This window comes from Pelobates fuscus, chromosome 4, assembly GCF_036172605.1.
Source record: "Pelobates fuscus isolate aPelFus1 chromosome 4, aPelFus1.pri, whole genome shotgun sequence".
Taxonomy (NCBI): domain Eukaryota; kingdom Metazoa; phylum Chordata; class Amphibia; order Anura; family Pelobatidae; genus Pelobates; species Pelobates fuscus.
Genome location: NC_086320.1, coordinates 343,623,851 through 343,638,970, shown reverse-complemented (window position 1 = coordinate 343,638,970; position 15,120 = coordinate 343,623,851). Strand labels below are relative to the sequence as shown.

The window sequence follows — 15,120 nt, the reverse complement described above, 5'->3', positions numbered from 1 at the left end:
CAACCTTCGGCACTCCATCTTTCATAATGCTCTTACAGCCACGAGGCTGACAAAGCATCAAGGGAGATGTAGTTCACAACATCTAGAATGCTGAAGGTTGCCTACCCTTGCCGTAGACTCGTGCATGCTCATCTTTAACCATTAGTTTTCACCAAACTGTATATTGTGAACTTTGCGGGTTTTTTATTTTCTGTTTTAACTGAAAAAGATCAGGTGACTTATTGTTTTTTTGTTTTTTTTCTTGGGTTTAAGAATCTCATTTTGTAGGGGACTTAATCCATTTATGCACTAGCTTAAACTGACACATGCTTGTTGATAATAAAATGAATCCTCCATCCATGTAGATTATTGGAAATCTCCATGCTTCCCTAAATAAAGGAACGGACGATCTCCCGGCTATTAGAATGCTTCTCACAGAAAAGCATTGGGTCACAGCCATCACCATGCTGCATCTGAAATGCTTCTTAGAAAGAAGCACTGACTTCCACTTTGTACCAGGGGACAAGGCAAGTTGAAGTGCTTTAGGGATTTACAGTGTTCTTTTGGGATTTAGAGTGTTTTTTGGAAGGATCACGGTTTCTTTTTTGTAAAGATGGAATCTTATTGGTATTGGAATCTCACTGAAATTAACCACATTCAAAAGGTACACACTGGACAATGTGGGTACTACTTTTGAAATAAATGTGAAAGGCAAGTGCATTCAGTGAGTTTCTCCCAATCAGTGCTTAAGTGTTGCTTAAATTGAAAAGCTAAAAAAAGTTAAAAATGAATTCCTACATTTTAAAAGTATGGATCTATCAAGTTAGTTTAATTAAACTAACTAAAAGGGTTCTTATCCATGACACAAATGGAAATTGCTTCATATTTGTGTTTAACCCTCTTTTGGATCAAGAGTATAAAAAGATGTGTGAAAAGCTGAACTGTAATTGATAGACTTGCATGTTTGTACTTTTAGATGTTTGGACAAAACAGAATTACATTAAAGGAACACTAGGCACCAAAACAAATTTAGTTTAATGAAACCATTTTGGTCAGCTTAAACAGTTCCTGTAAAGAAAGATCTAATGTTTAAACTTCCTTAATTGCACAATATGTTTAATTTTGAATTTCTTATCTCCAGCTTAGTGAATAGCCCTTTGACCCTGCAGGAGCCTCCTGTATGCATTTAAAGTTAATTTCACAGCGCAGGAGACAAAAACATCTAAAGCAAGTTAACATCTGATTGAAAGTGAAACCATTTTCAAACAGGCTGTGTCCGTCACAGACTGGGGAGGTGTGGCTAGAGCTGTATGAACAGAAACAAAAGTGATTAAACTTCTAAATGGATGAGAATGGAGCAGTGAGACTGCAGGGACATTATCTAGACACCACAACTGCTTCATTAAGATGACCTTGTTCTGATGCATATAGTATGCCTTTAGGTTTTATTCACCAAACTTGAATCACAAAGAAATGTAAAGTAGACAAAAAAAGGAAAGGAAAGGAAGCCTTAAACAGGCACTCAATAGGTAGGGGATAACCCTCAAGAACTACCAGGGTAGTGACAAACAAAACAGAAACAAGAAGAGTGCCCTGCGTATTAATACGTAACCTTTAATAAATATATTGATAAAAATAGGTGAAATACCACCACAAAATGTGAACCAATAAAAAACTGTTATAATTCCAATAGGATGAAATATCAAAAATAGGTTATAAGTGCCAGAGTATTGACAGATTATAACAGATGTTCCAGCATGTGAGGGGTTAAAAACCCAATTTCGTAAACCCCCACCATGTTGGAAGTGTAAACTGCTTCAAAAAATGAATAAAAAGAGAGGACATGTACTGAGGCGATCGTTATCCCCACGGATATACCACTGGACGCTATAGCGAAGATGGTATCACAGTACTAAACTGAGGGAAATCTGCCCCATGTTTATAGGTATACCCATGTGAACGGAGACCTCATTCTATAGATCCCTAAGTCCATACGTGAGACTTCAGTAATACCTGTTATTAACAATTGTAAGTCTATACAGTGATACGTTGAAGCCTGAAACTAGAGAGAGGTCCTGTTCAAAAGTTTTCAGTGTCCTCTCCTAAATAGCTATGTGCAAAAGAGCAGTAATTTCGCACATGGAAATACATGAAAAACTGAGATCTCCAGGGTATGAGGTTTCAGATAGATCACATAGACATATAATGTAGGCACACTGGGTAACAAGCTGTATACATTGGTAACATATGTGAGATGTTAGATCGACCATGGGAGTAAAACACTCCTAAATGCAGATCGCTAACACAGCCATTGTAACTGGTACAGCCTTAATGCATGGTATAATACCAATGCTAGTCAGGTATACCCCCCTGTGTCTCCTAGGTACCCCTATATGGCCTAACACATATATGCATGGGTACCACAATCAATAATGTACCCTCAGTCCGTATTCCATGATAGGTCAGAGAGAGACTTCAAAATAAACCCGGGGGAAACAGGATAAAAAACACGGCCAGTGCAATAGTAATGATAAGAAGGTTTTAAACTTCTGCAACATAGCAGTAAAACTGTGGCCACTTAACCGGGTTACTCCTAGTAGGAGTTTGAAGTCAGCTCAGGATCCATAATATCACGAATGCCATGATGAACAGAAACTGGTGATATGGCTGGATCGTCAGCCCCTGACGTGCACGTTTCGCCCGCAGCTCATCAGAGGGGAGCCGATGTGCGGGAACTGAGCCGGTATTTAAAGGTAAGTAAAACTTTTTCATTGGAGGAAAGTTAGAAAGCTGTCAGCCGTTGACGGCCAATCAACATCAGGTAAGGATTTGAAAGTACAACGTAATGTTGACGTCCCCTGGGTTAACCCTTTCAGGGGTACTATTCTTGGAATCCAAAGAGGGAAAGAAACAGAAAAAGGACCAGACTAGAGCCCTTGTGTCCACTCTGTCGGGTGGATTTGTAAAGCGGCACTGACAAGGTAAAAAGTATGTAGTTTACCCGACATCTGTCATAGAATAGTCTCAGAATCTGCCTACTGCTCACTTAGTAAAACCGGCAGATGGTGAGATCACGGCACTGACACGGAGAACTCTCCTGTCCGTGTCAGTGCTGTATAGGAGGTGGATTAACCCCTTCGGGGATCCCAAATTTTTAGAGCCGGAATATTGCTATCCTCCCTGAAGGGAGGATGTTTAACAGAGGTCATAACAAAATTAATGAGAACAGCCACAAAGTATTGACAGACCGATAATGTTATCGGAATGTGATACAAAGTGCTCAAACTGCATGAGCGCTCAGTAAGGGAAATGGAACAGTGAACAACGGTTTCAAATGGTGCACAGTCCGTATATTCATGATATTAAGGGTAGATGACATTGTAATTAGATCCCTAATATAACATATATACACTGCTAGTAAGAGGTAAATACCCGAAAAATTAACCACAAAGTTGTTGTGGTTGGGTCAAAATACTGTATATAATCAGTGAACATTGCCTATAAGTTAATGGTCAAATACCCATAATAGTGAACAATAAAGAGACACTATTGTTGGATGCAGTGAATGTCACTAGGATGACGATAGAGGTGAATGATTGTACAGTGGAATCCCTCTGGCGCCACAGAGCCAACTGATTGGAAGTTAATATTTCAAAAACACAGTTTAGTAGACTTATGTTCGAAGTCCGAAAATGGACTTTTATATCGAGCATCAGAGTCTCAAAGTAAGGGAGCTCACAACATTCCAACACATGAGATAGAGTGAAATTGGTTTAGTGACTGTGGAATGGTCCAGAGTGTCTGGCCTACCCCGATGTTACCTAACACCCACCTCAAGACATTAGTATGGAATCCCAGATATTCACCAAATTGCTCGAGGAACGAGCACAGGTGGATTAGTGGATGAAGGGGGTAAAATTAAATTCTTCATTCATTCCCCCTGGAGTCAGGGTCTTGAACTCGTAGATCCACCTGGATTCTTTGCGAAGAAGAGTTAAGTTAAAATTACCCTTTCTCGAGTTTTGGGTCACCTTTTCTAAAGCCTGAAAGGATAAATGACTCGGATTGCCATCGTGAAAATGGCGGACGTGGTTCGCTACGGGGGTACTAAGATTCAAATTAGTAACAGAGTTAATATGTTGGAGAACACGTCTCCTAAACTCCTGATACGTTTTCCCTATGTACTGGGTACCACATGAACAGGTTATTACATAGATGACACGTGTAGTGCTACAATTAATGAAATGGTACACCCTAAATTCTTTAGACGTTTGGCTGCATCTCACCGTCTTTGAAGTTTTGATATATTGACACGCCTTACAGTGGCCGCATTTGTGGGTTCCTACTGGGGCCAACAACCAGTTTTTCGAAGGTGTTTTTCTTTCTAGGTGACTATGAACCAATAGATCTCTGAGATTCTTAGATCTGCGTGCAGTAATATTTGGATGAGGTATTAAACTGGTGTCGAGATCTTTATCATATTGGAGAATAGGCCAATGTCGGGAAAATATATCTTTAATGGGTTGCCAATGATCATCAAAGGTGCCTATGCATCTGATCGTTGGTGTGGTGGGAGTAGGTCTTGTTGATCGTAGACTGGTACTTCTCTCTTGTGATAGAGCTCTCTGGTACGCCTTCTTTAGGGTCCGATTGGGGTATCCTTTGTCTTTGAAACGGATGCGTAGTCTATTGGCCTCAGCTTTGAAGGACTCCTCACTGGAACAGTTCCTTCTTGCACGAAGATACTGTCCGTACGGGATTCCTGCCTTCAAACGCTGCGGATGAAAGCTCTGCCAATGTAATAGGCTATTAGAAGCAGTACTTTTACGAAAGAGTTCAGTATCAACCGTTCCATCCATGTTGAGTATGATCCTAAGATCCAAAAATTCCAAATGTGTCTCATGGATCACATGTGTAAGTTTGAGCCCAATGTGATTGTCATTGAGCTCATCCACCATATTGACAAAGGATGAGATCGAACCAGTCCAGAACAACAGGACATCGTCGATATATCTCATCCATTTGTGAACATATTGATGGAAGTGACTGGTATTGATAAGGATGGTTTCCTCCCACCACCCAAGATATAGATTCGCATAGCTCGGGGCACAAGCTGTGCCCATAGCAGTGCCGACAAGTTGTAGGTAGTACTTCCCATCAAAAACGAAGTAATTATGGGTAAGGATGAACTCCAATAACGCTAATATTACCTCAATTTGTTCAGCATCATATTTACTAGATTTGAATAGAAAGTAAGACGAAGCACGTAGTCCTATTGCATGTGGAATGTTGTTATACAAGGATACAACGTCTAAACTCCCAAGTAGGGTGTAGGGTGGAACCACTAGATTCTCTAATGTCAACAAGGTTTGTTTGGTGTCCTGTACATGTGATGCCAGATTGGTAACAAAGGGATGGAGAATTTTCTCTATGAACTTACTAGCTCTTTCTGTAAGGAAGTTGTTACCCGAGATGATTGGTCGGCCAGGAGGATTTGTAAGAGATTTATGAACCTTTGGCAGGCAATAAAAAGTTGAAATTGTAGGATAGTTGTTAGGTAACATAAACTGAAATTCATCCTTTGAGATTACATTCGTTTCCAAAGCTCTAGTTAGTAGGGTTTTTAGTTCAGTCAGGAACAAACTGGTTGGATCTTGGGGGAGTAGTCTATATTGGGTAGTATCTTTGAGGTGATCCATACACATGTCCAAATAGATCTGTTGATCCATTAGCACAATGTTGCCTCCTTTATCAGAAGGTTTGATCACTAAGTCCCTTTTGTTAGTAAGATCACATAGTGCCTCCCGTTCTGCTCTGGTTAAGTTATCCCTGACATTACTTGGTGGTGGAAGTGACTCTAGACACTTTGTCGTCATCTGGACGAATAAGTCCACACTTGTAACTTCTTTGAAGTTAGGGGTGTACCAGTTCTGGGGTTTACAATTAGTGAGGGGTTGTTTATCATCCTGTTCATCGAGGAGGGACACCATTGTTTGGAGGTGTTGGTACTCCTCATACGTAAGACCTAATTCTTTCGCCTGTTTTTCATCCTTTCTTTTATGAGTGATATGAAGGGCAAGTTTGCGTCCAAAGAGGTTGGTATCTTTTACCCAGTTAAACCTATTGGTAGTAGGAGACGGGACAAAAGATAACCCTTTGTTCAACAGCGATTGATGTTTTTTTTCCAACTTAAAGGTGGATAAATTAATGATCAAATTCTCATCTGTTCTGATTGGATTCATTGATTTTTGTAACCTTCCTTGTTTATTTTGTACCCCCATCTTTTCCTGTCTCTGAGTTTGCCACGCTGGGGTTGGGGCCATTCCTGATCTAAAAAAGGCACTCCTACTTGAGAGGATGAAAATACAGTTGGTATACTGCTAGCTGTACTCGAGGGATTGGTGAACTGGGGGTCTGGAAATGATACCGTTTTATCGGTGGATTTAAGAATGCTTTTCTTTTGTTGGGAATTGCTTGGGATTCTCGTATTGCTTCTACCTCGCCTTTGGGAGCTAGAGTCAGAGTTGGACCAGTCACTCTCATCTGATGTTTGGTTATTTCTACTGTTAAATCGACGTCTACTGTTGTATCTTGGTCTGAAGATGGTGCCTTCCTTAAAGTCTTTGTAATCTCGTTGGTATTTGAGATGTTTCTTTTCCCTAATGTATTTCTTAAAGCTTTCAAGGTTATTGTTTAATTTGGTTTCCATAGGTTTAAAGTCTGCATGGGTATGGAAGACTTTTATGTTTTTGATTTCCGTCAGGAGATTCTGGTTGACAGTTTCAAGATTGGTCTCTTCAAGTTTAATCAGAAATTCCATGAGTCTGATTGAACTGTCAATCAGAATATTATTCCACTCTTGGATCTGACTGTCAGTTCTAACTTTTTCGGGTCTGGAAATGTCAGACCTTAGTCCTCTAGGGACTAGCTTGTCCTCAACATACTTTCTTAGGCTCGTAATTTCCCAATGACCTTTAATCTGTTGTTTGTACAGATTCTGGATATCAAAGAAACTTTCATTGATATCATTTGGGTTCTGTTTGATTAAAGGTTCAAGGGAAAACACATTTTCTATATCTGTAGTACTTAGGTTCGGATTGATAACATTGCTCAGGTATGAGGTCATAATTACAGAGAGATATCTGTTAATAATGCTTCCAAAAAGGGGTATTGAAACCCTAACAACTTAAAGTAGACAAAAAAAGGAAAGGAAAGGAAGCCTTAAACAGGCACTCAATAGGTAGGGGATAACCCTCAAGAACTACCAGGGTAGTGACAAACAAAACAGAAACAAGAAGAGTGCCCTGCGTATTAATACGTAACCTTTAATAAATATATTGATAAAAATAGGTGAAATACCACCACAAAATGTGAACCAATAAAAAACTGTTATAATTCCAATAGGATGAAATATCAAAAATAGGTTATAAGTGCCAGAGTATTGACAGATTATAACAGATGTTCCAGCATGTGAGGGGTTAAAAACCCAATTTCGTAAACCCCCACCATGTTGGAAGTGTAAACTGCTTCAAAAAATGAATAAAAAGAGAGGACATGTACTGAGGCGATCGTTATCCCCACGGATATACCACTGGACGCTATAGCGAAGATGGTATCACAGTACTAAACTGAGGGAAATCTGCCCCATGTTTATAGGTATACCCATGTGAACGGAGACCTCATTCTATAGATCCCTAAGTCCATACGTGAGACTTCAGTAATACCTGTTATTAACAATTGTAAGTCTATACAGTGATACGTTGAAGCCTGAAACTAGAGAGAGGTCCTGTTCAAAAGTTTTCAGTGTCCTCTCCTAAATAGCTATGTGCAAAAGAGCAGTAATTTCGCACATGGAAATACATGAAAAACTGAGATCTCCAGGGTATGAGGTTTCAGATAGATCACATAGACATATAATGTAGGCACACTGGGTAACAAGCTGTATACATTGGTAACATATGTGAGATGTTAGATCGACCATGGGAGTAAAACACTCCTAAATGCAGATCGCTAACACAGCCATTGTAACTGGTACAGCCTTAATGCATGGTATAATACCAATGCTAGTCAGGTATACCCCCCTGTGTCTCCTAGGTACCCCTATATGGCCTAACACATATATGCATGGGTACCACAATCAATAATGTACCCTCAGTCCGTATTCCATGATAGGTCAGAGAGAGACTTCAAAATAAACCCGGGGGAAACAGGATAAAAAACACGGCCAGTGCAATAGTAATGATAAGAAGGTTTTAAACTTCTGCAACATAGCAGTAAAACTGTGGCCACTTAACCGGGTTACTCCTAGTAGGAGTTTGAAGTCAGCTCAGGATCCATAATATCACGAATGCCATGATGAACAGAAACTGGTGATATGGCTGGATCGTCAGCCCCTGACGTGCACGTTTCGCCCGCAGCTCATCAGAGGGGAGCCGATGTGCGGGAACTGAGCCGGTATTTAAAGGTAAGTAAAACTTTTTCATTGGAGGAAAGTTAGAAAGCTGTCAGCCGTTGACGGCCAATCAACATCAGGTAAGGATTTGAAAGTACAACGTAATGTTGACGTCCCCTGGGTTAACCCTTTCAGGGGTACTATTCTTGGAATCCAAAGAGGGAAAGAAACAGAAAAAGGACCAGACTAGAGCCCTTGTGTCCACTCTGTCGGGTGGATTTGTAAAGCGGCACTGACAAGGTAAAAAGTATGTAGTTTACCCGACATCTGTCATAGAATAGTCTCAGAATCTGCCTACTGCTCACTTAGTAAAACCGGCAGATGGTGAGATCACGGCACTGACACGGAGAACTCTCCTGTCCGTGTCAGTGCTGTATAGGAGGTGGATTAACCCCTTCGGGGATCCCAAATTTTTAGAGCCGGAATATTGCTATCCTCCCTGAAGGGAGGATGTTTAACAGAGGTCATAACAAAATTAATGAGAACAGCCACAAAGTATTGACAGACCGATAATGTTATCGGAATGTGATACAAAGTGCTCAAACTGCATGAGCGCTCAGTAAGGGAAATGGAACAGTGAACAACGGTTTCAAATGGTGCACAGTCCGTATATTCATGATATTAAGGGTAGATGACATTGTAATTAGATCCCTAATATAACATATATACACTGCTAGTAAGAGGTAAATACCCGAAAAATTAACCACAAAGTTGTTGTGGTTGGGTCAAAATACTGTATATAATCAGTGAACATTGCCTATAAGTTAATGGTCAAATACCCATAATAGTGAACAATAAAGAGACACTATTGTTGGATGCAGTGAATGTCACTAGGATGACGATAGAGGTGAATGATTGTACAGTGGAATCCCTCTGGCGCCACAGAGCCAACTGATTGGAAGTTAATATTTCAAAAACACAGTTTAGTAGACTTATGTTCGAAGTCCGAAAATGGACTTTTATATCGAGCATCAGAGTCTCAAAGTAAGGGAGCTCACAACATTCCAACACATGAGATAGAGTGAAATTGGTTTAGTGACTGTGGAATGGTCCAGAGTGTCTGGCCTACCCCGATGTTACCTAACACCCACCTCAAGACATTAGTATGGAATCCCAGATATTCACCAAATTGCTCGAGGAACGAGCACAGGTGGATTAGTGGATGAAGGGGGTAAAATTAAATTCTTCATTCATTCCCCCTGGAGTCAGGGTCTTGAACTCGTAGATCCACCTGGATTCTTTGCGAAGAAGAGTTAAGTTAAAATTACCCTTTCTCGAGTTTTGGGTCACCTTTTCTAAAGCCTGAAAGGATAAATGACTCGGATTGCCATCGTGAAAATGGCGGACGTGGTTCGCTACGGGGGTACTAAGATTCAAATTAGTAACAGAGTTAATATGTTGGAGAACACGTCTCCTAAACTCCTGATACGTTTTCCCTATGTACTGGGTACCACATGAACAGGTTATTACATAGATGACACGTGTAGTGCTACAATTAATGAAATGGTACACCCTAAATTCTTTAGACGTTTGGCTGCATCTCACCGTCTTTGAAGTTTTGATATATTGACACGCCTTACAGTGGCCGCATTTGTGGGTTCCTACTGGGGCCAACAACCAGTTTTTCGAAGGTGTTTTTCTTTCTAGGTGACTATGAACCAATAGATCTCTGAGATTCTTAGATCTGCGTGCAGTAATATTTGGATGAGGTATTAAACTGGTGTCGAGATCTTTATCATATTGGAGAATAGGCCAATGTCGGGAAAATATATCTTTAATGGGTTGCCAATGATCATCAAAGGTGCCTATGCATCTGATCGTTGGTGTGGTGGGAGTAGGTCTTGTTGATCGTAGACTGGTACTTCTCTCTTGTGATAGAGCTCTCTGGTACGCCTTCTTTAGGGTCCGATTGGGGTATCCTTTGTCTTTGAAACGGATGCGTAGTCTATTGGCCTCAGCTTTGAAGGACTCCTCACTGGAACAGTTCCTTCTTGCACGAAGATACTGTCCGTACGGGATTCCTGCCTTCAAACGCTGCGGATGAAAGCTCTGCCAATGTAATAGGCTATTAGAAGCAGTACTTTTACGAAAGAGTTCAGTATCAACCGTTCCATCCATGTTGAGTATGATCCTAAGATCCAAAAATTCCAAATGTGTCTCATGGATCACATGTGTAAGTTTGAGCCCAATGTGATTGTCATTGAGCTCATCCACCATATTGACAAAGGATGAGATCGAACCAGTCCAGAACAACAGGACATCGTCGATATATCTCATCCATTTGTGAACATATTGATGGAAGTGACTGGTATTGATAAGGATGGTTTCCTCCCACCACCCAAGATATAGATTCGCATAGCTCGGGGCACAAGCTGTGCCCATAGCAGTGCCGACAAGTTGTAGGTAGTACTTCCCATCAAAAACGAAGTAATTATGGGTAAGGATGAACTCCAATAACGCTAATATTACCTCAATTTGTTCAGCATCATATTTACTAGATTTGAATAGAAAGTAAGACGAAGCACGTAGTCCTATTGCATGTGGAATGTTGTTATACAAGGATACAACGTCTAAACTCCCAAGTAGGGTGTAGGGTGGAACCACTAGATTCTCTAATGTCAACAAGGTTTGTTTGGTGTCCTGTACATGTGATGCCAGATTGGTAACAAAGGGATGGAGAATTTTCTCTATGAACTTACTAGCTCTTTCTGTAAGGGAGTTGTTACCCGAGATGATTGGTCGGCCAGCAGGATTTGTAAGAGATTTATGAACCTTTGGCAGAAATGTAAAGTTTAGGCTAAAATTGATGTTTAGTTTGCAATTTCTGTTAGTTTGGTAAATAAGCCCCAAGTGATCTGGAGACTAAATGATCAGACATATTGCAAGAAGCAAACCTCATACAGCATGTTTAACTGTAAATATAGAAGGACACTTACATTTGGTTTATAATTTTCGCCTGGTTCAATAAGATATGTTTGATTTCCATCGCAGAACATCCCACTGTATAATGTAAAAAAAGAAAGTAAAAGATGGTTAATAATATACATTTAATATACACCAACCGTTGTATAATTTAGATCAAACTTGTATCATTTAATTCGTCATACAGGCTACAGTCAGTTTTTATAAAATGGAAAGGGTCCATTCATAAAACGGGGGGAAAATAGGCCAAAACAACTGAGAAGGACGGCCGACGAAGATGGCTGTGTGAACGAGCTGCTCCTCGTGGCCCCAGCATATACCGCTTCAACTAAGCGCACCCCACACGCACTCACCTCAACATGGGGCGCACTAAAAGGCAGTCAGAGCCCCAGGGTACCCCGAGACCAACGGGATCCGGGGCAGAGCCCTCTATCCGCTCCTTCCTCGTCACTCCACGAGACTTTGCGTCCCAGCCGGAAATGGAGGCCGCAACTGAGACCGCGACTCCCGCCGGATTTTCCCCGGCTTCATCAGCCTCCCCAGAGACACAGGGCACGCTAGACGGGGACCTGCGCGCCCTCCTGCCCAATTTACTAACCAAGGCAGACCTGGACGCCCTCTCCGACCGCCTCAGCAGAGTCATAAGGGAGGAACTGGCCCAGGTAAGGGCAGATGTAGCCTCACTAGACACACGCCTTACTGTCACAGAGACTGAAACTGGCACCCTCCGGTCTGATGCAGACCTCGCCCGCACCTCCATTACCAACTGTGAATCCAGCTTGGCCCACCTGACCACCTGGGTAGATGATCTGGACAATAGGGGCCGCAGACTCAATCTAAGAGTGCGGGGGGTGAAGGAGGGGGGCCCGACAGAGAACCTGCCAGAGCTCCTACGCACAGTGTTTAGCCATGCCCTGGGGGGACAACAAATTCACAGACTGGGCCTGGTCAGAGCCCACCGCGCTCTGCGCGCACCTCCTGCGCCCGGTGAACAGCCACGGGACATTGTCTGCTGCCTTGACAACTTTGCCATGAAGGAAGATATACTGCGCGGCGCACGCCGCATGAACACAATCCGCATAGATAACCAGCATATATCCATATACCAGGATCTCTCCCGCTACACCCTGCAGGCAAGAAAGGCTCTCAGACCAATCACCATGGCGCTTCAAGCAGCAGGTGTTCCCTACAGATGGGGATACCCCTTCTCGCTATCCGCACGCAGAGGATCAGACCTCCACGTCATAAGGTCCCCGACAGATGTCCCGGGATTCCAGCGCTCCCTTGGGCTCCCGCAGGTGCAGGTTCCGAACTGGCTGACCCACCAATTCATACGCCAAGCTACAGGCCCTCCACCACCACCACCGAGCAGAGATCAAGGCAGGAACAGGCCCCAACGTGACCGCCCATGGCACCCGGACCCAACAGGGCCCGAGGAATAAACACCGCAGCAGCCCTATCACGACAAGAGGTGACGAAGCACCAACGCGACCATCCATCACTCCATGAACTTGTGAGTACTTTCCATTGACTGGGGACATTGTCCAGACACACGCTACACCACAGGGGGGGAAATGGCATGCACCTTGGGAGGGGGGCACGTGGGGGACCGGGACACAGTCACACATGGAAGCTAAACCTACACAGGGACACAAACGCCACTACGGGCGGAAAAAAGACTTCAGGCCTTCAGAAACAGTGAACATTGCAAGAGGCCTAGAAAAACTGACCTCAAAGGCACCAAGGGCCATCCAGGACGCTTCACAAATATGAGACATAACTGCTATAATTTGGCGGGAAGAGGGGGGTGAAGGGGATGTTATTCACTGCACAGACACGCGACCCCAACAGACATACGACCCTAAGGGAGGGACGGGGGGGGGGAGGGGGGAAAAAACAAGGGGGGGAAAAAAAATGGGGGGGGGGAAGGGAAAAAAAAAAAAGAGGGGCAAAATGATACGACAATAAAGATAACGACACGTAAAGGGGGGAAGAGGGGGGAGGAGAAAGAGGGGTAAAAAAAAAAAAGGGGGGGGGGAAATAATAATAAAGGAGAAAAAGAAAACAAAAAAACAATAAATAAAAAAAAAAAAAAAAAAAAAAAGGGGGGGGAGAAAACAGGACAACATGGGGAAAAAAGAGAGAAATGGGGGAAAAAAAGGGTGGGGAAGGGGACAAGGGAGAGAGGGAAGGAGAACACATAAGGCGTTCCCCACGCACGAAAGGGGGGAAGGTAAAGGAAGGGGAGGGGGGAGGGACGCACAGGTCGCTAAGGCGAGAGGGTGGGAACGTATAGACAGCTCTGACACATCGGGCGGGGGAAAAATAGGACGAATATGAAGACAGGGGATAGGATCAAAGGGAATACACAACCACAGACACCACAACGCGACCAGGCACCCCGGAGCAGACGTGAGGTGGAAAACACATGACTGGAACAGGCGCAGACACCTCCACCCTTAGGGTTTAATGCACAGGCGTATGACCCGAATGTAACTAACAGCACTGCACGGTGAAGCTCACCAACGCGACACACGCACCGCTCCACCTATAGGACCACCAGACCCACGCCCACAGGCCCCCCCCCACGGAGACATGAACCCAATCCCGCAGCGACCCACGGAATACTCGCACTCACACCCACACCCCGCAACCCACACAATGGAATACGACCAAGGGAAGATCGGAGACATGGAACACACAAAACAGGCTGGACACAGATGACATGGCGCATAACATGCCCCACGACCCACACACATAGGGGTAGCTTACCCAGACAGATAAAAGGGCCTACACGAGCCACACCACCACACTATCAGTCAAACACTGGTCATTGCCTCGGACGGCTAGACAGACGGTTGTACCCTATACCCGACGCTATTCAAGGCCGACGGAGACCATCCCCCCCGTCGACCAGAAACCGGTACGGGATACCCGAACCCCCCACAGGGTAAGGACTAGAAGCACTCCCACTTAGGCAGAGTGCCCACTGTCCAGGAGTGGGCCCGGGCCTCAGCTCCACTGAGCCTTTGGTCCTCACTACCAGGACATTAGTCCACTTACCAGATCTAATACTAGGTCACATTAGGACCAACACCGACACGCCACAGTGCACACACACCTACACACCCCTTTTATTTCTTCTTCTCCCTCACCCTCTTCTTTCACTTCCTCCCCCCCTTGCCTACCCCCTCACGCCCCGATCCCTCCCCACCCACCGCTGTGGGTGTCACAGATGGCCGCCCAAGGGACGCAAGCCCCGGGGACTGCCCGCTACATCAAGGAAAATCTGAACGTCATTTCGTACAACGTCCGAGGCCTCAACATACGGGAAAAACGCTCCCGACTCTTACGAGATCTGAAACGATACCACACATCCGTAGCGTTCATCCAAGAGACGCACTTCCAGGAGAACCGTACACCATCCCTAAGAGACCGCAACTACCCACAAGGACTCTTCAGCAACAACCCACTGCGCCGCACACTGGGCGTCGGTATCCTGTTCTCCAGGGGGACCCCATTCGTTGAATCAGACACACTTCGCTGCCCTCATGGCAGATACATCTTTGCGAAGGGGACCATACACGGCCAGACATACACCTTTGCGAATATTTATGCGCCAAATGCTAACCAATACAGATTTCTCCGAACGACGCTGACCACCCTGATGGGATTCACGGAGGGCACAATGATTATAGGCGGAGATTTCAACCTACCGCTCCATCACCAAGACACTTCGGCAAACTCCGCTCAACAGGCACCCAACA

At 43.9% G+C, this 15,120-nt stretch overlaps 1 protein-coding gene across 7 annotated transcripts in view; it reads right to left on the bottom strand.

Moving 5' to 3' along the window:
* ADAM22 (ADAM metallopeptidase domain 22) overlaps positions 1-15,120 on the bottom strand; it is a 225,538-nt gene that overhangs the window by 71,319 nt on the left and 139,099 nt on the right. For all 7 annotated transcript variants that reach the window (XM_063452487.1, XM_063452488.1, XM_063452489.1 and 4 more), the window contains exon 6: positions 11,368-11,431. In XM_063452487.1, coding sequence (XP_063308557.1) covers positions 11,368-11,431 — 64 coding nt within the window. The remainder of the gene's footprint in view (positions 1-11,367; positions 11,432-15,120) is intronic.